Source organism: Vicugna pacos, chromosome 11 (genome assembly GCF_048564905.1).
Source record: "Vicugna pacos chromosome 11, VicPac4, whole genome shotgun sequence".
In the NCBI taxonomy this organism is placed as follows: Eukaryota; Metazoa; Chordata; class Mammalia; order Artiodactyla; family Camelidae; genus Vicugna; species Vicugna pacos.
Window position 1 is genome coordinate 40664252 of NC_132997.1, and position 26452 is coordinate 40690703.

At 46.8% G+C, this 26452-nt stretch overlaps 1 protein-coding gene across 2 annotated transcripts in view; it reads left to right on the top strand.

Annotated features, from left to right (window-relative positions):
* The window catches only part of GRID1 (glutamate ionotropic receptor delta type subunit 1), a 624094-nt gene that overhangs the window by 588298 nt on the left and 9344 nt on the right, over positions 1 to 26452 (top strand). The window contains exons 14-16 of one of the 2 annotated variants that reach the window (XM_072972326.1): positions 17739 to 17905; positions 24009 to 24249; positions 24507 to 24597. In XM_072972326.1, the coding sequence (XP_072828427.1) occupies positions 17739 to 17905; positions 24009 to 24249; positions 24507 to 24596 (498 nt within the window). In that variant the 3' untranslated portion in view covers position 24597. The remainder of the gene's footprint in view (positions 1 to 17738; positions 17906 to 24008; positions 24250 to 24506; positions 24598 to 26452) is intronic. The other variant, XM_031682334.2, reaches the window with a different exon arrangement.

A 26452-nucleotide genomic window follows, 5' to 3' on the forward strand; every position in this document is an offset into this window, starting at 1 on the left:
CATGCTTGTAAGTTCCAGTTGCCGGACATCCTAACCGACAATTTGTTTGTCAGTCTTTGGAACTGTAGTCAATTTAGCGGACGTGAAGGACATCTCATTGTTTTAATTTGCATTCCTTTGGTAACTATAATGTCCAGCACTTTCATGTTGGCTATCCACAAAGCGTCTTTCGATAAGTGTGTGCTCCAAGCTTTATAAAATTTTTACTAGGCACTTCATCTTTTCATTGTTGATGTAGATTACATATATATATTCTGGATATAACTCCTTGATCAAATGTAAGTACTCTAGATATAATTCCCAATCTGTAACTTACCCGTTCATTTTCTTAATGGTGTCTTTTGATAAGTGGATATTTTTAGTTTTAATAAGACACCATAAATCAATTTTTCTTTTCTTTTATGGTTAATGTTGTTTGTGTCCTGAGAAAGTTTTGCCTACCTCATAGTTGTCCGTTTTCTCATAGCCGTTTTTATATTTACGTCTGTGCTGTATCTCAAATTAGTTTTCGTGTGTGGAATAGAGCACTGGTCCAGGTTCCCTTTTTCCCCCAATATGTCCATCCAGTTGATCTAACACCACTTATTAAAAAGACTTGTATGTACTTAACAAATGACTAGTTGCTTTGATTGAAAATCAACTGGCCATATATATATATATATATATATATATATATATATGTTGGTCTGTTTCTGGATTCTCTGTTCTGGTCCAATGATCCATGTATCTGTTCTTACACTGATACAAAGATGTCTTGACCACTGTGGCTTTTTAATCATTCCTTAAATCAGGCAGTGTAAGTCCTTCAACTTTGTTCTTCTCCTGCAAGATTATTTGGGCAATTCTAAATCTTTTGCATTTCCATTTAAATTTTATAATCATCTTGTCAGTTTCCTCCAAAAAACTTGAGATTTTGATGGTTATTACATTGAATCTATAGATCCTTTGGGGGGAAATTGATACCTTTAAACTATTGAGTTTTTAATCTATGAGCATAGTTTTTCCTTTTAAAACATCAACTTTTGGTATTATTGATTTTCTTGGAAATCATGTTATATTTTATTGATTTCAGCTTTTTTTGTTAAATATTTTCTTACTTTTATTTATTTTGGTTTCAATTTGTTCTTACCTCTTCTAGCTTCTTAGTATTGAAACTTAGATCATAACTTTTATTCCTGTTTCTTTCCTGATAGAAGCTATGTATTTCCCTTGAAGCACTCTGTTGGCTGAATTCCATGGATTTTTTTGTATATATATATATTTTTTTTTTATTTAAGTAGAGTCAGTTTACAATGTTGTGTCAATTTCTGGTGTACAGCATAATGCTTCAGTCAGACATGGACATACATATATTCATTTTCATATTCTTTTTTCACCATAAGTTACTACAAAATATTGAATTTAGTTCCCTGTGCTGAATTCCATGGATTTTTATATGTTGTGTTTTCATTATCATTAAGCTCACAACATTAAGCACCAGACTTAGCCTTTTTCTTCTTGGTATCCCCTTTGAGTTCTGAGGACTAACAAATGGCCATGATTTAATATGGAAAAGGGTAAAAGAACAGAAAGCTGGGTGAGGTTGAGGAAAACTTCCCCAGGTAGTCCTGTCATGTATACACGTTTTACAACCCAAATGCCTCAATTCCTTTTCAGCTTTGAAGATACAAATGTGAGGACGTGAGAGGAAATTGACAAGCAGGAAATAAAACACACAGAAACACAAGGGAAACCAGAGAAGCAGAAAAGACAGCTGAATACTATGTGAACAAAACCCATTTTTATTTCTACTAAATGTGGAGTTTCCTTATAGGAGAATGATGGTGGTCGTACTTTTCCTGCTTAACAGTTGCTGTCTCTGGAACCCCTTCAGTGGGGTTCTGGGCATCTTGGCCCCATGATATACCTGAGCCTTCTTCACGTACTTTAACTCTGTGGTCCAACCAAACTCCAAGGGCGCTCAAGTTAAATATCCCCCAATCCATGTCGTTGTTTAAAATAAAAGGTTTTGAGAAGAAATCTTAGGTTATACATTTGTAGTTTAAATGTAATATATCACCATTCAGAAAAACTTGGAAGCTTTCTAAAAATAAGCAGAGAAGAACCAATGAAAAAGAAAAGAACCAATCAAGCATGTTTATTTACCATTTAAATATGGCTGTAGGAATTCTTGTGGGTAATTCTAGGCAGTCCTTTTTTTCACTCTCCACAAAAGTTTTACATAATTACAATGTTATAGAAATGTTTATCCTGCATTTTTCTAACACCACTGTAAAACTTTAAGATCATTTTTAGTGGCTAATTAAGGTTTCATCAAAGAGATGTAAAATTATTTATTTAAACATTTCCTTCTTGATTGTCATTTGGATTGATTCCAATGTTTCACGAATACATACATTTAATGAACATCTTCATGGCTAATGGTTTTTCAGTTACTATATTTATTTCTTCAGGTCAAATTTTCAAAAGTAGAATTATGGTGTCAAGAAAGGATAAAAACATTTAAAGCTCTCTCTACAAAATATTACTGAGGATTGCCAAAAGCAGGGCTTTGAATAAATTATATTCTATCTTTGGGATCAAAAGAATACTCAGGCTTCAGTGTTTTTGCTTTTTTTCCCCATTAAATCCTTGTGGACTTATCTTTAGTAGGAAAAGTCCTTTTATAAATTGATCTTTTCTCAAATCCTTTATTGTGATTTTTAAAAATTTTCTTTCTCTTTGTCTTTCTCTTTTATGGGTACATATGTATTTTGACTTCATTTTGCTTTATTTTTCTGGGGAATGGAGTGGAGAAGAAACCACTTTCTTTTCAACTCACTTTTCCCTTAGCCTACATTAGGCCTTGCCATCGGTGATTCATGAATTTCGGTGGGTTTGAGGAAATTGAGGAAGATCGCGGATAGACATCTGCCTTTGTTTGACAATCAGAACTGAGACACATACAAACCCCTTCCTGAAATGTCTGTTTCTGCAGTGATTTGCTGTTTGACATATTTGGGTTTTTTACTCATTCATTCATGTATTCACTCATTCATTATCAGCTCATGTACTAGTGCTGAGCTCAGTTCATATGTAAGAGTGGACTTAATACTTTCCTCCTAAAATTGAGTTAGACTTGGTGTAAGGTTAAAGTGAAGACAAAGGCTGGTTTTAGACTGTACGTTATTTCAAAAAATAAAAGATTCGTGTTTCCCTTCTTTCTTTACCCAGAGTTTTTCCTTCTTCCCTTTGGGGCCTTGCATCAATGTTTGGACAATCAGGAGGTTAATTTAACCGTAATAGCTACTAGCAGAGCTGCCTGGGAAGGACCAGGGGTGGTAATGAGTCCCTCCCCTGCATTAATTAGCTCAACTGTGCATCAAGACAGCCCGTTTATTAATAAGGAAGCTAGATTTTGAGGAGGGTAAGGGATCTGCTGAAAATCAAGCTTGAGTCAGTATCAGACCCAAGATTTGAACCCAGTATTTTTTCTCACTTCAGCACCCGTGTCATTTCCCTGTAGACACAGGGGGAGGCACGGGATCAAAATGGAGCCTCCACTCCTGCTGCCACTAACCTAGTGTTTCCAGTACAGGAAACCTGAGCGGTTCCTTCCCCTTTCCCCACCTTTATACACTTGGGTACGTGCTGCTTAGAAAGCCTTTCTTTTTTGGCCAGGCTGGTACGTGGTTATCTCTCCAGCCTCAGAAGATGCATTCACTCTTTCTGAACCCCTTCTTCCCTGGGCAGGGGCTCCCTTGACACCCTGTGCATCCCAGGGCACAGCTTCATCAGATGTCACCCCATCCTCAGTGCCCCGCTCTGCCACATCCCGGATTAGACTCTGAGCCTCCCTTGGGTCAGGCCTGCCTCTTAGTCATTTGTTTGTCCTTAGGGCCTAGAGCAGAGGTAGGCATAGGGGCAAAGCACATGGGCATCCAAAGCCTTTTGTACTTTTACAAATCAAACAAAATAAACGTTCAACGAGTAAGAACACTGACAGTGTTCACAAATGCGTCCACGTGCACCTTTCTTCAACATGAAAGAGCGGGACTGCTGGGACCTAGTTGCAGGGAGGGCAAGAAAGGGGGAGGAGGGGCAGGGAGGGCAGGGGGCTCCGTCAGTTTGCTGGAGCAGGTTTCCATACAATTGACTAAGTTGGCCCCTTCGTACCACCCTGCAGCTTAATTCTGTTTGATGATGATGGGTTTGGGATAATACAGTGCAAAGATCAAGGAAAGCCCCCACTGTGCCTGCCTTATTAAATTACTTTGCTTTGGGTTTTGAGCATTGCCAAGCAAATCTCGTTATGAATTCTTCAATTACTTTCTTCTGCGATTTTTATAATTTGGTAGGGTAAGCTCTGGAATCGAACCGATATCCGTGCCATCATGCTAACTTTGATTATTTTCAAACTCCTCATTAGGAGGATGGGAGGATGTTCACTCCCCTGCAATCTGATTTTATTCTTCAGATTTCCTGTGCCCCATAATTTGCTTTGTACCCAGGTCTGACCCGCTTCACCTTCTTGCTGGCTGCAGATGTGGGCCCATTCCATTCTGTTTGTTCCACTGAGCATTATGGCTTTGGATTTTGTGACTCAAGTTTCTGTATTTTGAACTGCATTGTTTTGTGATTTGATTACATTAAAATCAAGAAGTGATTGCTGGTAAGAGCAATTTTGATTTACCATGTCGGCCAGATTGCTGGCAATTTTTGTTTGGCTTATTTTTATTGCCGTTTTGTTGGTATTCTGTTGTTTGTCCAGGAACAAAAAGGGAGAAAAAGAGGAAGGAAAATAACAGTAATAAAGGAATTGTTCTATGTGGTATTGTACTCATATACTGTATCTTCACCCATCAGGGCATTTTGTGATATTTCCATTTTGAAAATAAGCAATGCAAAACTCAGAAAGGTTAAACGATTCGCTTAAAGATTATTGAACTCTTTCTATCGTCCATGTGTTTGTTATTATTATTGCTATTACTACCATCATCATCATCGTCATCATCAATAAGAAAACATTTGCAAATGATGTGACCAACAAGGGATTAAGATCCAACATGTACAAACAGCTCATACAACCCAATATCAAAAAAAAAACAACCCAATCAAAAACTGGGCAGAAGATCTAAATGGGTATTTTTCCAAAGAGGACATACAGATGACCAACAGGCACGTGAAGAGATGCTCAACATTGCTAATTGTTAGACAAATGCAAATTTAAAAAGCAATGATATCGCCATACACCTGTCAAAATGGTTATTATTAAAAAGTCTACAAATAAGCAATATTGGTGAGGAGGTGGAGAAAAGGGAACCTTCACACACTGTTGGTGGGAATGTAAATTGGTGTGGTCACTATGGAAGACAGTATGGAGGTTCCTTAGAAAACTGAAATGAGAACAATATGATCCAGCAATTCCACTCCTGGGTATATATCTAGAAAAAACAAAACTCTAATTCGAAAAGATACATGCACCCCAATGTTCATAGTTGCACTATTTACCAATAGTTAAGACATAGGAGCAACCCAAGTGCCCATCAACAGAGGATTGGTTTAAGAAGCCGTGATTATATATATGTGTGTGTATATACGTGTATATATACATACATATACATATATAAGATATTACTTAGGCATTAAAAAAGAATGAAATATCGCCACTTGCAGCAACATGGACAGACCTAGAGAATATTATGCTTAGTGAAATAAGTCAGACAGAGAAAGACAAGTACTGTGTGATATCACTTACAATACAAATAATACAAATGAATGTATCTACAAAACAGAAACAGACTCACAGACATAGAAAACAAACTTCTGGTTACCAAAGGGGAAAGAGATGCGGGAAGAGATAAATTAGGAGTTTGGAATTAACAGATACAAAGCCGTATACTAAAATAGATAAGCAACGAGGATTTACTTTATAGCGCAGGGAATTCTATCCAATATCTTGTAATAACTGTATAATGAAATATAATCAATTAATAAGACAACAGCAAAAAACATACCTCTATGCCGTACACCTGATATTAACACATTGCAAATCAACTGTATTTCCATTTAAAAACAAAAACAAAAGAAACAAAAAACCTGTTTGGGTATACATGGTGGTTTCCACTGGGATGGGAACCTCTAGTAAAGAGTCTCTTTTCTCTACAACGTAGAGGTAGTAAGATTGAGACCTGCTTTAAACTCTACATTTTAAAATTTTAGCGTGTGCGTGTGGTGTGTGTGTTTCACACACACACACAAGCAGAAGTGGACAAAGCTAGAGAGACGGGGGCGGAAGGGAGACAGAAGAGAGGTGGATTAACTCAAATCAGGAAGGGTAATAGGAACAGTAAGACCTCAGAAAAGCACGCCTTCAAGGATCAGGTAAAGGAAGCAGGGATGGTGAGGAGCCGGTAAAGAAAATCCTCAGCAGTGAGACTTGGTATCTCTAATATTTTCAGACTCTTCACACGGAAGAGGTCTTGAACCTCTCCAGGCAGCCCAGATCTCGGACCTCAGTTAGCTCCCTGGGGAAGTGAGGAGGAGGGACCACCGCACTTCCTAGTACGCGCTGGGCATCCCGGGCTTTGCAATGGGCTCCTCTCACGGCCGTGCCCCCACCAGGCCCCTCTAGTGGCGCATCCTTCTGACTCTTTGACTTCACCAAGCTGTACACCTGGATGGTACAGCTCCACGCTTCTTCCCTGAGGGATGGGAGTCCATTCGGCTCTTTTTGGTCCGGATGTGACCTCTGGCGTGACTCCTCTCAGTGTGAAAGGCTGCTGTGTGAGCTCACTCCCTCCAGGCTGACATTTTAGCAAAGACCATGAAGGAACACGTAGCTACAAATGGGATTAGAGAGTGAGACTCATCGACATAAACCCCACAGGGATGGTCTCCGAACACATTAAGGAAGAGTCTTTAATACTAATCGTGATCACATGCAATTTAACTGCTTCTCTCTCCTTCCGGCTCAGCCCGAGTTGCCAGTTCCCAGCAACCCTTTATGGCTAAGGAAGCACTGAGGAGAGCTGACTGCAGGTGGCCTCAGGGGGTAGTTTCGTGGGTCTCACTTGAACTTTGTCTCAGTGAATTCAAGCGCTCAGTTAAGGCAACATAGTGTAGTGAATAGAGTGTGAGATTTGAGTAACAAGAAGTGGGTTTCGTTCTCGCTCCCATCCTGTGCCAGAGGTGAGATCTTGGGCAAGGTAACTTAATCCTGAACAAAATAAGCTCATCTGAAATATAAGGATAATAATACTGGGTCTCCCCAGAGTTATGGTAAAGATTAGAGGTGATGTAAAAGGATGAGTGAAATGCCTCGTAGAGTGTATTTTAACACGGTAATTCTCAAGGGGTGGTCTTTGGACCAGTAGCATCAGTGTCATCCGGGACCATGTCAGAAATGAAACTCGTGGGCCCTGCCTTAGACCAAAGGAATCAGAAGCCACAGGAGGCAAACGAGGGATATTAGTGACTGTATTTGAACATGCCCTCCAGCTGATTTTCATGCCTTCTGAAGTTTGAGAACATATGCTTGAATGAATACTGCTTATTGCTATGATTATTGTTTTAATAGTTCAGTATTTGATTTATTCCTGATCTTAGGAAGTGACCCTTAGCCAGAGGCCAAGGATGCCCATTGATGCTGTCTGTAAAATCAGCCTCTGGAGGAGAGCACAGGATGGAGAAGGGTGGAGGGCAGACTTGGAGGAGCAAACAGGACAAATCCAGACCATCTTATTTTGATGCAAGTCCCCAGGCTTCCCAGCAGCCAGTATTCATCCCTTCAGTTCTGCATTAATCATTTACACATATTAATTCAGCACCATCTGTATGCCAGGCGTCATGCTAGGGCAGTGAAAAGGACATGCATGGCCAAGAGGCTCACATCCTTCTGCGTGTGTGTGTGTGTGTGTGCGCTTGCTCATGCGTGTGTGCGTGTGCCTGCGTGTAGACAAGAAGCTTCCGTGACGCCCTGCCCTGTGCTTTGTGGGATGTTTGACCACGTGGGTGCCTCTTCTCTGTGCCGCCTGGGTTCATGTATTCTTAGGTTGTTTCTCTTTCCTACGTTGGCATTTTTCATTCTGTATTCTTGTCTCTTAGTAAACTATTTTATACCTAAGCAAACCAATTTACTTTTTTTAGATCATTCTTAATCTTGCCCATGGAATAACTCAGATTAGATTGTTGTTTATCATGGTCTTTGGACAGTTTCAAGTTTTGACAAATCATTGAAAATCAGTGTGTCCCTTTGCCCTGCCAAGAAGGTTGCTCATGGCCCCTTGTTTTGCTGACAGTGTGCAATTTTTCGACTTTGAGGAAGGAGCCATTGATTCCTCCAAGTTTGGACTTCCCTTTTCTCCTTTGTGCCAAACCAGCTTCTTCTCCCTTGGAGACGTGAGAAACCCCCCCCACTGAGACAATACTTGGTTCACTAAACGGTGCCCGAGGTCCCACAAGGGAGTGCAGCCGTAAAGCTTCCACAAGGTTGGGTGCTGGAGGTACATCACTGAAGCTCGTTCAGAATCTGGCAGCGCGATGCTCGGGGTTGTTGGCAGGGGCTCCATGTGGCTCTTCGGGGCTCTTGATGTGGGACAAGGGGAGGCCATTTGTAGTCCAGGAGACCCGGGAGACACTTAAGCACTACCAGAAAGACTGATTCTGTGGTCTTGGGCAAAGTCCCTTTTGAGCCTCGATTCCCTTGGACGACGGACACAGTTTGTACTGTGGAAGTTCATCCTGAACCTTCTAGGAAGAGAATGGGTGGAAAAGCACCAAATAGAATGATTTGCAGGAAGACGATGTCAAGTGTGACTTGCCTTCGATGTTAGTTTTCAGTGGCCTTCATCTCTTAACTCTGGGATGGTCCCTCCTCCAGTTAGTGCTCTGACCCAAGTCTCCAGAGCCATAATACGTTATCCTTCTGCTGGGTAGTGTAACTCAGTGGTTGAGTCCATGCTTAGCATGCATGGGGTCTTGGATTCAATCCCCAGCACTTCCATTAATCAAAAAAAAAAAATTACTCTTTCCTTCCTAAACCTACTTTCAAGAGGAGATAAGAAATTGACAGAGAGGTCAGTATCATACTGGATCCCAATTTTAGCACACATCAGGGTTGCTGGAGTGATTACAGAAAGATTGTTGGGCCCCATTCCCAGAGTCTTTTGTTCAGTGGGTCTGGTATAGAGCCTGAGAATTTACACTTCTTATAAGTTTTCCAGTGATGCTGGTGCTGCTGGCCTGGGGCACACTCCCTGAGAACCACTGGTCTAAATTATAAACTTGGAGGATGCTAACGCTGGAGAAGACCTCAAGGACCATCTGGGCTCACCTTCCATTTTGACAAATCGGTAGTGAGTCAGTAACTGGGCCAAGACTGCAACCCAGTCTAGCAGACTTTCTAATTTACCAGGCTGGTGACTGGGGACAATTTCAAGTGTTATTTTCCCCAAGGCAACTTCATTTATTGAGGATCCAAACTTTAAGCGGTAAGGAGGATGCTGTTGATAATTACCATGATCCTAAGGGTCGTGCCTTCTTGCTGGCGTTCCTGCAATGCATCGGACACTCCCTTTGCCATCTATTCCTGTGATGAGCCTGTGACGTGGGTGGGGCTTGCTTCTCCTGTCTTCTAGATGAGGTCACTGAGGCTCAGAGGGTCCAGGTGGCTGGCCAAGGACACTGGGGGAAGGCCTGCCCATCTCCTGACCCTTGCTTTTACCTACGTACCATGCCATGCTTTCTAGGCAATGGAGTCGAAGGTTCTATGAAGGATTTTAAGGAATCAAAGGGAGGGTAATGTAAGCCTAAGGGCATCGGTGGCCTGAGAAATCATGTGCCACCTTCTCTGCCACTTACCGTGCTCCTCACTGTTGACTGTGTTCCTCCAGGACACAGGGATACACAGGTTATTGTTGGCAGAAATCGTTTTTGCAGACGTAGTGCCTGCCCATCAGGAGCTAGTTCCTGCTGCTGTAGCCCGAGGATGTCTCTGTCACCGTGGTCCTCTTGCCTAGGTGATGGGCAGCCTCACTCACTGGGACTGCCATGGCCACACACACGTGCGTACACACACAAACACACACACACACACACACACACGGCATCCCTCTACCAGAGGTTCTTGCTGCCCCTTTGGTTGCGTTATCCCACGGATCAGCTCCAGCCCGTTCACTCTGTTCTGAAGCCAGAAGCCACACTGATTTTGTACCCTGTGGACACTTGAGGAAAGCAGCCATTGCACTAATCGTGGGGGAGTCCAGCTGCCGCCTCCCCCGCCCACTGAGCCTGCCCGGGGTGGGTCTGCTTTGGCTGGTCCAGGGGCTGATCCAGGTGAAGGGTCATTATCCTTCACTCCTTGCGTGTGGCTGGTTTCCCTCCAACACTTCTGAGGGGCCCGTGGATTGTCTGCCGAACATTTGCGTGTCTTTTTCGGGGCCTCTTTCTGCTCTTCTGAGAGACCAAGGAGAGGCCGGCTGCTTCTCTTTGGCTGAATATCTCCTTTTCCTGAGCCCTCTGTGGTCTCCAGGTGCTTGGACTCTGAGTTCATATCTCTGCTGCTTCCCTGGGGCTGCAATTCTCACACTCACGCACATTCACACACACACACCAAGAGCATGTTGCTGACTTGGTTAAGGTGGAGGAGTGACTGGCAGGAGGGGAGTGGGTGGAAGGAAAGATGTTTCAGTGACAGCTGACAGATTGATCTTCTGAGTCTAGCTGAGGATTTCCCGAAGGAGAATAAGGGGCTTCTTCTGCGTCCTCGCTGCGAGCCAGACACAGCGCATTGTGTCCTGCAATTCCATACTCAGACTAGTCCTCAAGGAAGTGATTATTAGCCCTAAGTCTGCGGGTTCACCAAAGACCTAGGATGGGGCAGTAGGTCTTTTGTGGTCCAGACCCCTGCTCTTTTCACTACACTGTGCTCAAGGAAGGAGGCTGAATCACTAAAATTACCCTCTTAGACCTCTGCGTTCATAGACGAAATGCTTGTTGAGTTGCAGAAAACATGGGTGATGCAGGAGATGGAAAGAAACCAGCAGAAGTCATCCAGGATAGCATCACCGAAAGATAGTATTTGGTGCTTGGTTTTGATTCTTCATAAAGTTCTTACATAATAATTTTAAAAGACTATCAAAATGGAAACACTCTATTGTAACAGTTTCTTTTTCACTAAACAGGATAATATCAGTTAGCATTTATTTAGTACTCACTGCATACCAGGCAAGACCCTAAACAAGGCACATTTATTGAGAGATTTAATCCTCATCAAAAGTTGGTGAGGTATGGACCATTTTACATCCAGTGGAACTGAGGTCCAGAGATGTTAAGCAACTTGCTGGCGCTCACACAGCCAGCAAGCCGTGGATTTGGGATTCAATTCCATATGGTTGGAGTCCGGAACCCAAGCTGGCTCCTTTTCACCATGGTCAGTTGTTTCCCAAAGCAAGAGATGCTCTTTTAAAATGCCATAGTAATGGTAACATAATATTCCATCATTTAATACTATCATTTACCTAGCCGATTCTCAGTTGTTGAGCATTTAGATTTGTCTCTAATTCTTGCTAGTTTAAACAGTGTTGCCCTGAGAATCTTTGTACAAACATCTTTTCAGAAACTGAACAATTCCTTAGAATGAATCCCTAAGGGTGGGATTGCTACATATGCACATTTTAAAAGCATCTGATTCTCCCCAGCAAACTGCCATCCCGGGAATATCATGCCAGCCCACACTCCTACCGACAGACTGTAAAATTGCCCTTTTCTCTACAGATAGTCTGGGTTTTTACTGTTCCATCTTGTGATTTGGTGCAGGGCGTAATACGGGTGACACTGTAGCCAGGGTTCAGACTATGTGTGGCAATGTGTCGCATTTTGTGAATGTGACCACAGGCGCTAAGATTTGGGATGCTGAGCTCTGCTTTGTTGGGGTGAAGGGTGGATGCAGGCAGAGACAATGAACGTGTCACTGGATAGTTAATGCACGTGAGGTTGCATCACATTTCCAAAGGGTCCCTGATAGGCGAACATCCCCATCCACAGACAGGGAAGGCCTCTGGGTCCTCCCTCTCCCAGCGTTTCAGCTGTTCAGTGAACCACCTCTGTTTGTAAAGCTGGAAAGAAACGGTCGTGACCACTCCCACGCATTCTGTCACCCCCAGCATCCTCCTGGGAAGTGCTCAGAGGACAAGGGCACCGTAGGAGTTTCCCCAGCCCTCCCTTCACGAGTCCAAGCAGGGCAGAGTGGGCTTCTTTATAGCCAGATGGACCTCAAGTTGACCTGCCTCTACCCCCCACTATCTGGGTTTATTTATTTGGGACAAGTCATTTCATTTTTCTGAGTCTCGGTTTCTTCGTCTGTAAAACAGAATTAATGTTCTGCCCCTCAGATTTATACCATGCATAGAAAGGAATCAGGTTTCTGACAGCCCAGCCCCCAGCAGGTATTTCTCACCTGTCCTGTACCTGGTCCCGCACACACCTGATTTCCTTTAGCACTTCTTTACCCATAACATTTGTGTTTAATGTTTGCACCACCAGTGTTCTTGTTTCGCAGAACAATGTAGCTGCTTGTTCTGTTCCAGGAGCAGTTAGGATGGAAGAGAAGAGCATTAGGAAGTTCTTGCCTCCAAGGCTGTTATCTCGGAAAGTTTGTGCTCCCAGTGAGTTCTGGGAAGAGCCGAGTCAATGGTGCAGTGAAAGGCAATGCAGTCTCATTTTATGACCCGTGTGGAGCAACCGAGATGAGTCATCCAATATCCCAGCTCACTTGTGGCTTTGCTTATGGTGCTCAACCTTCCTCCACCAAAATAGGCCAATTGTGTTCCCCCAGATGTTAGGGAGGATGCTCTAAGCAGCGGGGTCAGACAGCCCCATGGTCTCAGTCCCTTTCCTTTTGTAGCAGCGCTCCAGCATGTGGGTGGACTGGGGAGGGAGTGGACTTCAGGGATGGGCTTGAATTCTGTGTCCTAAGATGCTTCCTGGGACACAAGCCAGGGATGGCCTGTCTACCTGCTGCCGTCCCAGCCTCCTGGGGGTGGAGGCCCAGATACCCCTGACTTTCTCCAATCTCCAAGCTGCTCTTCCCTCCTTTCCTCAAAGCCCTCACATCTGTTCTTTTAGGTGTGAGCCAGATGCCTTTTCTTTTTCTTTTAGAGAAAAGAGAGAGTGAATTGAAGCCAAATGTCTAGATGCAGGCCGGGGATGTAAGGGAGACTTGCCCAGGTGTTCGGGTAGCATCAGGGAGCCAGTGCCCTGGGAAACTGGAGAGCTCTGTCAGATCTTTGTGTTCCGCTGATGAGCAAAGGCGCCTCTAAGTGCACACAGGGAGATGGAGACCAGCTTCGGTACCTACATGCTGTGTGATAGCACAGATTGTGTAACAAGACTAAAGAAAAAATTTAATCAATTTGCCCTAAGGACCATCACTAATCCCACTCCATTATGCAACATTCTTGTCCTTTTTTTGCCATATTATATTTCACATGTCCATAGAACAATAATAACAGTGTGTCCATCCCCTCATTTGCTATTGTTTTCATTTTCTATATATGTGTACACCTATGTATATGTTCCTGCATAGTCTGTATAATTACTGTTGGTTGCCTAGGTTCACATCACGTTTGTGAACTATATTAAATTATTTTCCTAAATTAAATGTTTTAACTGTTCCCATGCTTACTTTATACACAACATTAGATCTAAAGTATCTGCCACATCTTTAAGATACACAGATACACTTGGTTTACTTTTTAGGTTAAATCCGTAATTTTCTAGGGCAGAGGATATGAGCAGTGTTAGATGTTGGTGTTAGGTGTTGCTGCGTTACTTTCCGAAGGGTCGTGTCCTTCTGGGATGCCTGTCGCCACGAAGGATCATGATCATTTGTCACAGCCTCACTAACATTGGCTATGATCAATCAGAAAACAAAACAAAACTATGGGAGCAGGGAATTATATTTCTTGACTCTATCAATTTTCAAAACTCCGCTTTCTTAGATGATGTGCAAATGCCTTCAGAGTTCCTGAAGGAATCTTGGGCTGGAGTCCCAGAACCCCAGAGCCAGCTCTAAAGGGCTCCCTGGGTTTTTATGTCCATCTAGGCTCTGCGTAGAGCCAAAGGCCTGGGGAAGGCTTGGCTGAATCTACTAGCCTTGTCTCCAACAGCCACAGCCCAAGGCATTGATGCATGGTAAGTCATTGATTAGAAATTCAGAATACATTGAATACTATAAATAGGCCAGCCAGATAGAGGTAATTTAACTCATTAAAGAGACGAAAGACAGTATTTGTTCTTTGTTTTATTGCAGAACACCAGTCTATGATAACACTTTCATCATTTAGACTTTGTGAAATAAACGTCAACAATCTATTTGTAAACAACTCATTGCTTATTGCTCCTGCTCTCACATAACATCCTCCTTAACTTCCCAGAGCCACCTGGGAAGTGGGGAAAGGACAGGACTGGAGACAGAAAAAAGGATGAGTTAGTATGAACAAGAAGTGGCAAAAAGCTACCCTGAAGATCTGTTGTCCCTTGGCCAAGGGACTCCTACAGGAAGGGGTCTGGGTTCACCCTTCTCTCCCTGTGAGGGACAGCCCATGGCACACGATTGAGAAGAGACTAGATTCCTGCCAGTGCTCTGTCTTCTCAAGAGACTAGGGGGAAAATCTTCAACAGAAAGAAGTAGTTCATATAAATAGGAAATGACCAGTGTCTCAAAGGGTTGGGGGTCTCTGGCATGGAGTTTAGGGAATGGAGAGTGGAGGGAGGGGGTAGAAATGCCTTCTCAATGGAAGTAATGACTAGATGAGAGACTGAGCCACAGAGGACAGAGCTGAACCTTGAGCAGGATGGGGTAAACACTCAGACTCGAGATAGGACAAGGGAGATCCTGTGATAGGAGAGGAGAGAAAGAGGAAATTCTTGGCTCTCCTGAAGGCAGATGTTTGCTACATTTGGTGTCCCCCACATGTGGAGAGGCCAGACCTTGTGGATCAGCAGCACAAAATAAGAAGGTCGAAACATAATTATTAGGGGCTGCGTGGAAAACTGCTTCTGATCCTACAAGGGAGAGGCTTATAACTCTGGGGAGGTTGTGGGGAGTTCATTCTGCATTGGGCAAGAGGAGGGTCTCTGTCAAGGGGATATGGCCATGATGCATACGATGCTCAAGCTTCTTATAGCTGGCGTCTGAAGTGTTCCTGAGGGCAGGGTCCTACCTAAGAAGCCTTCTGTCTCATACAAGGGCTGTGGCACACCAGGAAGACTGGGGAGATGTCTGCAAGATCCAGAAAGTTTTCCTGGAGACTGATAGACTTGAGAAGCCCAGGGAAGGTTTTGATGCTGCATTTCACTCAGGGTGAGGCTAGAAGAGGAGGACCCAGGAAGCTCTGGGATGCTGCGAAAGTGAGGGAGAGATGTTGGAGATGGAGAGCATTTCCTAAAGATAAAGCCCTGTTGCAACTGCAGCTTCTGATTTGGCCCACATACAAGATGTGGGGTCCTCTCTGTCCTGGCATCGTCAAGTAGATTAGGGACCCGGCCACATGCTTCTTGACGCAGGCATAAGAAATATGATAGTCAACTTAGTCCCTTTTTACAAATAAGGAGGTTAAGTGTCTGGGGTCTTTCAGCAACTCAAGAAGGAGACGTTCTACTTCCTCCTCTTTTCTCGGCTGCCTTCCTGGTTAGCAGGGATTTGCAGCTGAGAGATTGCCAGCATCCCTTCCATATGTGTTCTGCCTTCTCAGCTTAGGGAGCAGGGCTATAAATGCAGCTTCCTTCACGCATCTGTGCTCACCTATCACGTAGCCCAAACTGGAGCCACAGATGCTTGTGGCTTGACGGGCTCCAAGTGCCCCGTTAGAATGGCCACGCCAAGCTTCTGTCAGAGTCGCTTTCCAGTCGAGTTGGGTCAGCTTATTTCTTTCTCCTTCTTGGAACATCACTCGAAACATAGAAACAAACTTGGTCTTAATTCTTCCTTCAACATGACGTGCCCTTTTGAAATCGTGCAAATAACGATGTCTGATTGTCACGTCGAATTGCGAGCCAGGGTATGAAACGCTCCAGAGTCGGACGGAAGCCAAATACTAGGTCATAAGTCAACATTTTGCGGAGAAACTCGGTTACTAAGAGTGGAAAATTTCTGTCTTTCCATGAGAAAACCGTGTTTGCCAGCAGGAAAAAAATTTCAAGGACTGTTATCTTCCCACGTGGAGGAAGAGAGATGAGTGTAATTTTGTCACCTGGGTCAGCGCCCTTTAGGGACTCCCGAAATTGGCTGGACTGAGGAAAGATGCTCTGAGGTAGTATTTGGATTGTTCCCTGAGGTGAACGTCCGTGGGTGGCACAGCGTGTGTCATTTCTTACGAGGTCATCCTGCAAAATTGTGTGAATGGCTGGGAGCAGTATATTCTCGGCAGGGTGATGCCACACTCTGCCCACAAATCCTTCCAGTGGAAAACTCCTGATGAGAAAATGAGCCATGTTGGCCCATGGGCATGTAGGGTCCCCAAAGAAGTAAAATCTTGATGAGCTTCGCCTGAGCAGCTTTGGTACTCTCTGGAAAGTCTCAGTGGGCATGAAGACTCGACTGAATAAAGGCGGGAACGTGGAACAAGACCCCTGACAGTACCACGAAGCCTGTAGCTTACCAGCTTGGCCTGTGGTTACCTGTGATGTTTCAGCCCTGCCACCGCCCCAGACTGCGGTCTTCCAGCATCTCATGTGAACTGTGGTAGGACTGAAGGAGAAAGCAAAGGGGAGACTGTAAACCAGGCTCTTGGCTGCATTAAGAACAGTATGCTCTATTTTAAGCTGGCCAAGTGACAGTGTCTAGTGTGCATCTTCTTCCAAAAAGCAAAGTAGCTCGCGTTCCCTCTGAGTGTCTAAACTCCAGGCCAAGTCAGGATTAAGTCTCAGGATAGAACTGAATGTCTGCTGTGGGTGGGTGTGATGGAGCGGGACTGCAGCTGCAGCCACAGGCAAATTCCTGATGGAATACTCTGCAACCGTTGCGCTGATACAGAAACCCTGACACCAGAAACCTGCCCATGTGTGCATGTGTGTGCACGCACATGCGTATATATAAATGTGTGTGTGCGTGTGTGTGTGCGTGTGTGTTGGTACATGCACACACTCCTCTGTGGGCGGTGAAAGGCAAGTGGCAGAAATCCAGCTTGGCACCGTTAACAATCAGGACCCTGTCCTTAGTGGGTTCTTCCCCAGACATTGCATGGACTTAGATATTAAGTCTCAGCCACCTGGGGGCATTGAACCTAGGGCCATCTCCCACATTCATCTTAAGCAGGGCTCAGTCAAGTTCTAAGTAGAAATATTCAATAGATACTATTTAATCTCTGATCAGGAAATCTGAATTCCCTCGGGTCAGACTTTCTGCAGTCTCCAAGGTGAGTTCGCTAATCTGAGAAACAGGTCCGTGCCGCGGGGACCAGGAGGCTAGTCTTAGAGCTCACGTATGGCTCCTCTTGCCCCCCTCTCTCTGTGAGATGTGCTACACTGGGGCCTCCTAGAGGCAGCATTGCATCCTTTTACGTCTAATCACAGTGAGTGGCATCAACCGGTGGTGGAATCTGTAGACTAGAAAATAAAAGAGTTGTTGTGCTGGTTGGCCGGACAGGAGGACCACTTAGGAGGAGGTCCCTCAAATCTCGCCATTGGAATGTCTTGCTGCTCAAAACTGAGACAGCAGACCAGGTCTGCCTGACTTCACGGTGATTTTGGTCTTTCAGGCAAAGAAGGGGAACTACGCCTTTCTGTGGGACGTGGCCGTGGTGGAGTACGCAGCCCTGACAGATGACGACTGCTCCGTGACGGTCATCGGCAACAGTGTCAGCAGCAAGGGCTATGGAATCGCCCTGCAGCACGGCAGCCCCTACAGGGACCTCTTCTCCCAGAGGTAGGCACGGTCACCGAGGCAACTCCCACAGTCGCCTGTGCCGGGGCCGGAGGATAACTTTCTCTTTGGGAAATGAGAGCTCGTTTATCCATCACGTTTTCCTCAGCACCGACTACGCACCAATCCGTGCTCCTCCCTCACCCCACCCCTAGCTAGGCCTGTACCAGGTCCTGAGATGAAAAAGAAGAAGTATATAGTCCCTCCCCATGAAGGTGCCTAATCTCAGTGGGAGCTGTGATGTGAGTAGGTGATGCCAGCATAGGGCAGCAGGTGAGACAGAGAGGATATTCTGGGGCTGGAGGAGGACAAAAGAGGGCATCTGACCAGACTCGGAAGACCAGGGAGGACTTCCCAGAGGAGGTGACCCTGGAGGCCTGAAGGATGAGTAGGAGTTATCCGGAGAGTCAGTAATTTAAAATTGAATGCAGGATTAATTGGATCTGGCAAGGGCCCAGTAATAACTTGGTATAAAAATGCAAAGTGGGAAAAGTCAGTGTGGAGACTTGGGAAAAGTGGGGTGAGAGAAGCAGATTGACCCCACAGGCACCTGCACATGGGCTGAGGGGGCAGACGCTACCCACCGGGGCAGGGAAGAGACCTGGCCCTCGTCGCCTGCCTCCTCCCCATCCTTCCCAGGTCAGCTTCCTGGGTTAACACTAGCAATGGGCATGCCTGGCCTAAGCAAAGGCACGAGGATGCTGTCCACCAGAAATAAACATGGGGTGTCTAGTTCTCTTTGGCCTAGTCAGCCCCCTTGTGATTTTCTGGTAAGAGTGCATCCCTTCATCCTGATCTTCTCTGGACTCTTGGGCTTGACTGAGTTTCCAAGTGCTCAGAGTGAACATCTGGCCGGCCTCCTTGAGGAAGACAGTTTCTCATTATCCTCCCGCCATCTTCCACTGTGGGGACTTACCTTAGTCCTTGACCAGGTGACTTGGCCTCTCAGGAAGGGCTGGGGGAAAGAGCAAGGGTGAGCTCGGTGGCCTTTTCCTAGGAGCCAGCCTGCTAACAGGGGATCGTGTCCCGAAGGACGTCTAAGCCTTGGTCCCACCATTTACACACATCTGTGAGGTGACATCCTGACAGGTGAAGGAGCAGAACTACAGAGCTCTGCCTCGATCCACCAAAATCCCAAACGTGGCGGGAGTGTCCACATGCCGAGATGCCAAGGTGCCGAGGCTTAGGGTCAGCCCTCAGTTGTCTGATTAACACATGCTTTCCAGCACTGAGGGGCATCCACTTGGAGGGGCAAGAGTTCTTAAAGACTATTAACATCCCCAAGTGCACAGAGAGTAACTTGTGCTGAGGGTGGCTCCTCCAGCTACTCGCAGAGCTGGGAGAATGCAGGTGCCCCGAGCCCTAGTGCTGGGTCCATGTTGCGGTCAGACCTTGAGCCCTCCCACCTCCCTCCTCTTACCTTCTAGGTGTTGACTGGGCTATCCTGATTATGAGCACCTGAGCCTAAACCCCGTCAGGGAAAGGCTGAGGAGGAGGTCCTGTAACTCACTCATTCAGTGGCTTGCTTGCAAAACTGGGGAAAGGGGTAGAACTAATTAAGTTAAATGAGGCTTTTGGGTTTTCTCTAGAATTTAATCAAGTGTACACTCCGAGCCTCCCCTTGCCTCCTGGGGAAGAGAGAGATGACACAAGAGAAGGAGGAGGAGTGATTTATCCATTGCTCAGATTGAACATGAAGAGAAAAATGGCTTCTCTCCAGGATGGATAATACATTGGTGTTTGCAAGGTTTCCCCACTTGGTTTTCTGGGATGGGATGCTCAGGGCCTTCCACAGGCCATCAACCTGTGAGCACCTCCCTGGAACAGATGGTAAGAGAGCTTGGGAGGCCAACACAGCAGCCGCACCACCACCAAGACAGCTCATGTGCCAAAAGACAGTGCTCACAGAAGCACAGGGTCCCCAGTGTGGGAAGGTTCGGGTCCCCGTGCACTTAAACTGCTCTGAGATCTCCTGAAACTCTGCTGAAGTGAACATTGACACACTGGAGAGAAGAGAGAGCTTGGTTCTTGGCTGGATTCTTCAGGGGATGGGAACAAAGTGGCTAGTCCAGTTTCAGTGTGATTCTGGCAGGAAGTGGTTTTGTTACTCTTTGCTTTCATCAGAAGGCCACGTGCTGTATGATTGTAAGTCAATATCCCCAGCGGGCTCCTGAAGTATTGTCATCAGCCTGTCTGTTATAACCCTTCCTGGGCTGGAAGCATCTCCCACAGCCCCCACCTGAGCAGATGGGTGTCTACTCAGGGGGAACACTCAGACCTCAGGTTTCCAACTTACTGCTGCCAATGTTTCTTTAAGAAGCTCCGTTATATGGTGCATAGAGAACTGTGAGCTGGCCCTGGCTGGGTCACACCTGAGAGAAGGATGGTGACAGGTCCAGGAAGTAATGCTCTATGGCATTTACAGGCAAAGGGTCCTGTGTAAATAACAGATCCCAGTCTTATCTGGAGCCGCTGTAACCCTCCTACCCATAGTCCCGAGAACTAAGCTATCTCCTTGGAAACGGATCAGCTCCCTTGCTTTGGCAGAGGATGGGGTCCGTAGGCTACAAGTGATGTATGTGTGTGGCGGGGCTGCAGTCCTGTCGCCCTTTTGTGGACCGAAGCATGCAGAGAAGGCACTCAGCAAATGTTTAGCAACTTAATAGCCATTTATGGAGCGCCTACTGTGTTGCAGGCTCCATGACTATTGACCGAAGGGAAGCACCTGCAATTATGTCTGTCTGCAAAATAGAGCCACTGGCTCCAGGAAGTGGCTATTATCACTCTGGCTTACTCAGAGGCAGGAGGAGAGATGAGCATGGTGTGCATTCGTTTGGCCTCATTCCTAGGGTCAAGTTTGTCCCCGTGACTTGTTTTATCTTTCCTCTGTTGCTTACATATTTATATTTTCTTTTGGATTTGCTTGTTTGGTTTTACTGTAGTCTATGTTTTCCTATAAATTGCCTGACATTCTTCCTCGAATAATGTTGGGCATAAAAAAGCACAGACAAGTGGAAGGAGCAGGACGGATGGAGGCGTCAGCAAAATTAAGCCGCTTGCCCGACGTTGCAGTTAATGAGCACAGGAGTGGGAATCCGGCCCTACAGCCACGCTCTGGCCGGAGTCTCACCGTCCCCAAGGCCAGAAACTGACTCTCAGAGAGCTGGCTGGCTGCACTTAGCAGCCTGGTGTTCCGGAAAGAGCATGGCCTTCCGGGTCAGCGTGACCCAGCTCTGAAGAGCCACTTGGCCTCTTTCTAATTTGCAACCGGGAGCAAGTCATCTCAATTCTGAGCCTCTGGTCTTCCGTCTGTAAATCTGACGTCATCATAACTACTCTGCAGGCTGGTGTAAGGATTAAAACAATGTAAAATCATGAGTCCCTACTATGTTCTCAATGAAAGGCAGCTTGTGTCAGTATTGGACCTGGTTCTCGTCTCAGAAGGGCTCTTCCTCATTAAATATCATCCCTGCCAACCACCAGATGACTGTGGCAAGAGATTTCACCTCTCCATCTCCTTCTCTATAAAAATGGGAACATGGAAGTAGCCTTCTCAGAGAGTTGACATGAGAATTAAACACTGCTGGTTGAGCAGTTAGGAGGTCCAGATGCCTTGGACCCATGGTGCCATATTGACCAGACCGTGTGCCATATTGACTAGTTTTATGAAGCTCTTGTTGGACCTTGAGTTGAGTGGTCCCACGTGTTCCCTCTTTTCCCTTTGTCACCATAATTCTGTGAGGTAGGTACTTCTGTTATGACCTCAGATTTTCTGGGTACAAGAGCTTGAGCTGAGAGGTTTCCTCACATGGCCAGTGTGATGGCCAAGCCTGGCTTTGGACTGATGTCCACCAGAGCAGAAACTGTGCCAATAAACACAAAACCCTGCTGCCTCTCCATGGCGAGCCAGCAGCCAACCACGAGTCCTCTCACATGCAGCCCTGGGGTTCCTGTAACTGCCAGGAGGCCCTGTCAACTCAGACCTTCCTGGAGCGACTTACCGCTCCGTGCAAGCCAGTGGCCGTGCAGACGTGCAGCTTCCCTGACACGTCCAGGGCCACTTGGAGGTTATGGGACACTGCAGCTGCTCAGTTAATCACAGCATGTGTCACAGAAGAGATCTATGGCATACCAAGTGCGACCCCAAGCCACGTAGATGCCTGTGTAAATCATGCCTTTATCTCAGTGGCCAAGCTGCATCCTAAATCTTTTGTGCCCTGACCACTTAGCTGGCATTATCTCATGGCAGTCATTCTAGTTCAGGTTAGTTTTCATGATTGAGTTAAGACATTCGCACAACACATATCGATGCAACAAACATCCACTGATGGCTCAAGTTGTGCTGGCCACTGTGCTCGCGCAGCGGAAACCACGGAGAACGCCGCTCAGCCCCGGTTCCGAAGGATCAGCTCACCTACTGGGGATCGTGGGTCTGTCTTGCAACGATGAGGAAGCCAGGCTTAGCAGGGGCAAGTCACTTGTCTGAGGACACCCGGGCAGGAGTGGTGCCTCCAAAGCCTGCTCTTTGCATTGAGCCAGGCTGTTCCCATCTGGCAAGAGGCCATGCTACGCCGGCCTGTGATGCTGACGGGGCAGGGCACCCCCTGTGGGCTGTCACCCTCCCTCTCCACCAGTCGCAGCCCGTGCATTGTCACTGAGCTCAGCCTTAGCCTGTGGTCACAGCTGATCTGCAATGCAGGTCTAGGGCAGAGGCTGCTGAAGTGGCCAGTTGGCCATGAGCTTCTCCTGACCATAGAGTCTCTTGAACTGTGCACACTCAGAGGGCTCAGAGAGGCCACTGTGGGTGTTGTCAGCACCATGCATCACCATGGACCAGACTGAAAGAGCCTCCCCCTCCACAAATAGAAAAGCTTGGGTGTGAGGAACCTGGGGGCTGCCAGCTACCACGGGCTCACTGTCCAGACCCTTGGATACAGAAAGAGTCCATAAAATGCAACAAAGGAAAACCCCATCCAGACACCTACATGGGGGATATGGGTTTCCACCTTTGCAAGGAGGATGAAATCCAGTCCCCTCTCACACTGTCTCAGAGCCCAGATTCTTGCCTCTGCCTGGTCCACTGTTTTCATCTCACATTGCCTTCCTCCCCACCCACCACCCTCCAGCCTCACTCGCCACGTTTTAGCCTTTTCTGCACGCCAAGCACTTACCCCTAGACAAGACTTTCAAACCTGGTTCTCATCTCAGGAAGGCTCTTCCTCCTCATTAAATATCATCCCTGCCAAACACCAGATGACTTTGGCAAGAGATTTCGCCTCTCTGTATCTCTATCTCCTTCTCTATAAAAACAGGAACATGGAAGTAGCCTTCTCAAAGAGTTGACGTGAGAATTAAACACTGCTGGTCGAGTAGTTAGGAGATCCCCCGGCACAGAGATGCACTGGACCCGTGTGAGCTATTTTGTGCTTTCCTGTCGCCTCCTTGATGAGGTCTACCCCCCCCCTCCAGTCCAGGCCACCCTCCCAATGCACCTTTCTTAGTACCTCTGCTTTCATTTCATTGTATTGATCACAGCCTCTTTCTCCACGTTGATTGCCCTAATTGTTTCAGTGTCCAGGTCTGTGTCTCTAGACCATATTCTCAGCCTCGTTGAACCTCGTACTTGGCACGACGCAGATGCTCCTCAGATCGAATGAATGAACTGTTTGGCGAATCCTAGTGAGAGACGCTTAGGATATAATTATTGACGTTTTTAAGAAACCATTTCCCCAGGTCCTCAGACTGTTTGCCTTGTCCGTTTCTAGATTTCCCAATTTTATCCTCGAAGCTTGTCCCAGGAGCCCATGTGAAGGGTCCTTGTGTGCTTTGCCACTGGACTTGGTCCGTGCACAGTGGGACAAGGTGGGAGAGGGCATGGAGGTTGGAGGAGGAAGATGACAAATCCGATGAGTGTTTGGAGAAGGGTGCTCTGCCCATAGAGTGGAGAATGGATTGGGAGGGGAAGAGTCGAGGCAGAGAGCCGCCTGTCTGCTGTGAGGGTGCAGCGTTGTCTGTGGAGGAGCCAGCATGGTGGGGGAGGGTCCAATGCCCCCAGGACTGTGAGGGTGAGGCCAGGGCTGTGGCTCACACGGATTGTGTCTTGCAGGATCCTGGAACTTCAAGACACCGGGGACCTGGATGTGCTCAAGCAGAAGTGGTGGCCACACACGGGCCGCTGCGACCTCACCAGCCACACCAGCGCCCAGGCTGATGGCAAATCCCTTAAGCTGCACAGCTTCGCCGGGGTCTTCTGCATCCTGGCCATCGGCCTCCTCCTCGCCTGCCTGGTGGCCGCCCTGGAGTTGTGGTGGAACAGCAATCGGTGCCACCAGGAGACCCCCAAAGAGGTCCGTGCCCCGGGCCCTGTTTCTCCTTTCTGCGGCCTAGAGGCAGGACAGTCCCACTGGGCCACTCGGCGGGTGGTTTTCGTCCAGTTAATATTGACCCAAGCACCCTGTCTGGAGACAGTGTTTTACCCTGGGGGATGGTGGTGTTACTTTGTTTTGCTTTTAAAGCCAGAGAACAAATATAGGGGATGTTTTCATGCTTGAACAAAGTGCCAAGGCACCAGCCGTGGCCACTAAAGTCATGTATTTATCTGTAGAGCGGGTACCGCATGAGCAGCGCCAGAGAGCCCTTCCCCACCCTGCCCCGCCCATGTGCCTCCACCCTGACCTGGAGAGACCAGCTGTAGGGTAAGAGAGGAAACGCCTTCCTGCCTGGTTCTCTTTGACTTCTCACCAGGGGCCGTGGGCCCTGCTCTCCCAGCATGTGAGGGGGACCGGCCCTGCCCCTCCCCACCCCTTCTCCTTCTCTTCCTCCTCCTTGAAGGGCCCGGCCCTGCCCACATGCCTCCGGGCACAGCGCGCACAGGGAAGACTGTGGCTCTGTTCTGACTCCGGGCTCTGAGCACACTTTCTTGCAAGCTGATTCCGCCCTCCACATTTCCTTCTCTTTGGGTTTGTGTTCTTCTTCAAGCTATTTCTCTTCCTTCCTTCCTTCTTCCTTCCTTTTTTTTTTCATATAAAGTCTTCGCCAAGTTCTCCTGGAGCCAGCTCCTCTAGGGGAGGGCGGCAACAGTCATCATTTGCTAAGGATGCTCTCCTGGCAAAAATCTACACGCAGGCTTGGTAGCATAAGCCCAGCCACTCCACTGTGGGGCTGTCACCACGTGACACATACACCTCGGCAACTTCTTGAATCACAGCCCCACTTATAGATTATGTTGATATCAATAGGATAACTTTCAAACAAAAAGCAGTAGAATAACCAGCACCCCATCACCACGGCCACCATCTCTGCTGCCTGGAAAGAGTGGGTGGCCACAGCCCCATGCCTCAGCCTGTATCGGAGCCCCTGGCATGGCTAGGAGTGAGGACAGACACTCCATTCATACCAGGCAGTGAGCTCCCTGTCATCACACTTCGTTTTTGCTGGAAGGAACTTGTTTGACTCAGCATGTCTCAGGCCATCCGTCTTCCTCTCAGGCCATCTGTATACTTCCACGTAAGGAAGTGTAAGGTCTGAGTCTCCCACTGCCTTAGTGGCTCTCCTGTCACCCCTGGGCCACAGGAAAGAAGAAAGAAAGATTTGAGGAAAACTCCTTGTGTTGCAGAAAAATGTGTTACAGCTCGCTGTTACAGCTCAGTTGTGACAGCAACCTGGATCCGGGCGAGAGACCAAGCAGCACTCAGAGTTGGAGAACTCAGGTTTATTATGCCAGTGGGCCCGGAGGAGTTAACCCTCCAAGTTCTGGACCCCGTCTGTAGGTTTACACAGGCCTTTATAGGCTGCCAGTTTTACACTTTGCAACATCATATGCAAATAAAGTATAACAGAAGTTGATCAGCCAGGAACAAGCTTTGTAGAAATAAACCAATCAGGAGTGAGAGAAATAACCAATCAGGATTGAGCTCCATGCAAATGAAGTACTACAAATGGACCAATCAGAAGTTAGGAAAGTGGACCAATCAGAAGTGAGAGTAATAACCAATCAAGAGTGGAGGAAATAACCAATCAGAAGTGAGCTCAGGGAACCAATTGAATTTTAGGGGTAAGTAAGCTGTTTCAGAGGCAAAAAGTGAGATAGAGCTTCTGGGCCAGGGAGCGGGTTGGTACCGGCACAAGAGTAGTGGCCCTGCTTGGGGGTCCTGCTGGTCTTTTTATGGGGCTTCCTGCCTCACTTGAAAAGAAGAGTTAATGGTCCCGAGCCAAGCTTCTTTTGCTACTGGACAATTTTCTATGAAGTTTACAGCATCTTGATTTCCTCTGTGCATATGTCCCTTTGGTCAGGGGAGGAGGACAGGTTTTCCAGCTGGTCGAGCATTGCACTGTCATGGAGTCACCATTCTGGGACATTGTGGGCAGTGTGGTACCCAGGGGACACAGTCTCAAACCCAGCCCTCCAGAATGTCACTTGTGAGCCAGGTACATCGAGAGGCCATCCTTCTTCAGGATTGGACATCCTTGTCTGCTTCCAGCCTTGTCTCGTCACATCTCCTGGTTCAGTATAGAGTGCCTGGTCCAGCCTGGACAGCCCAGAATGAATTG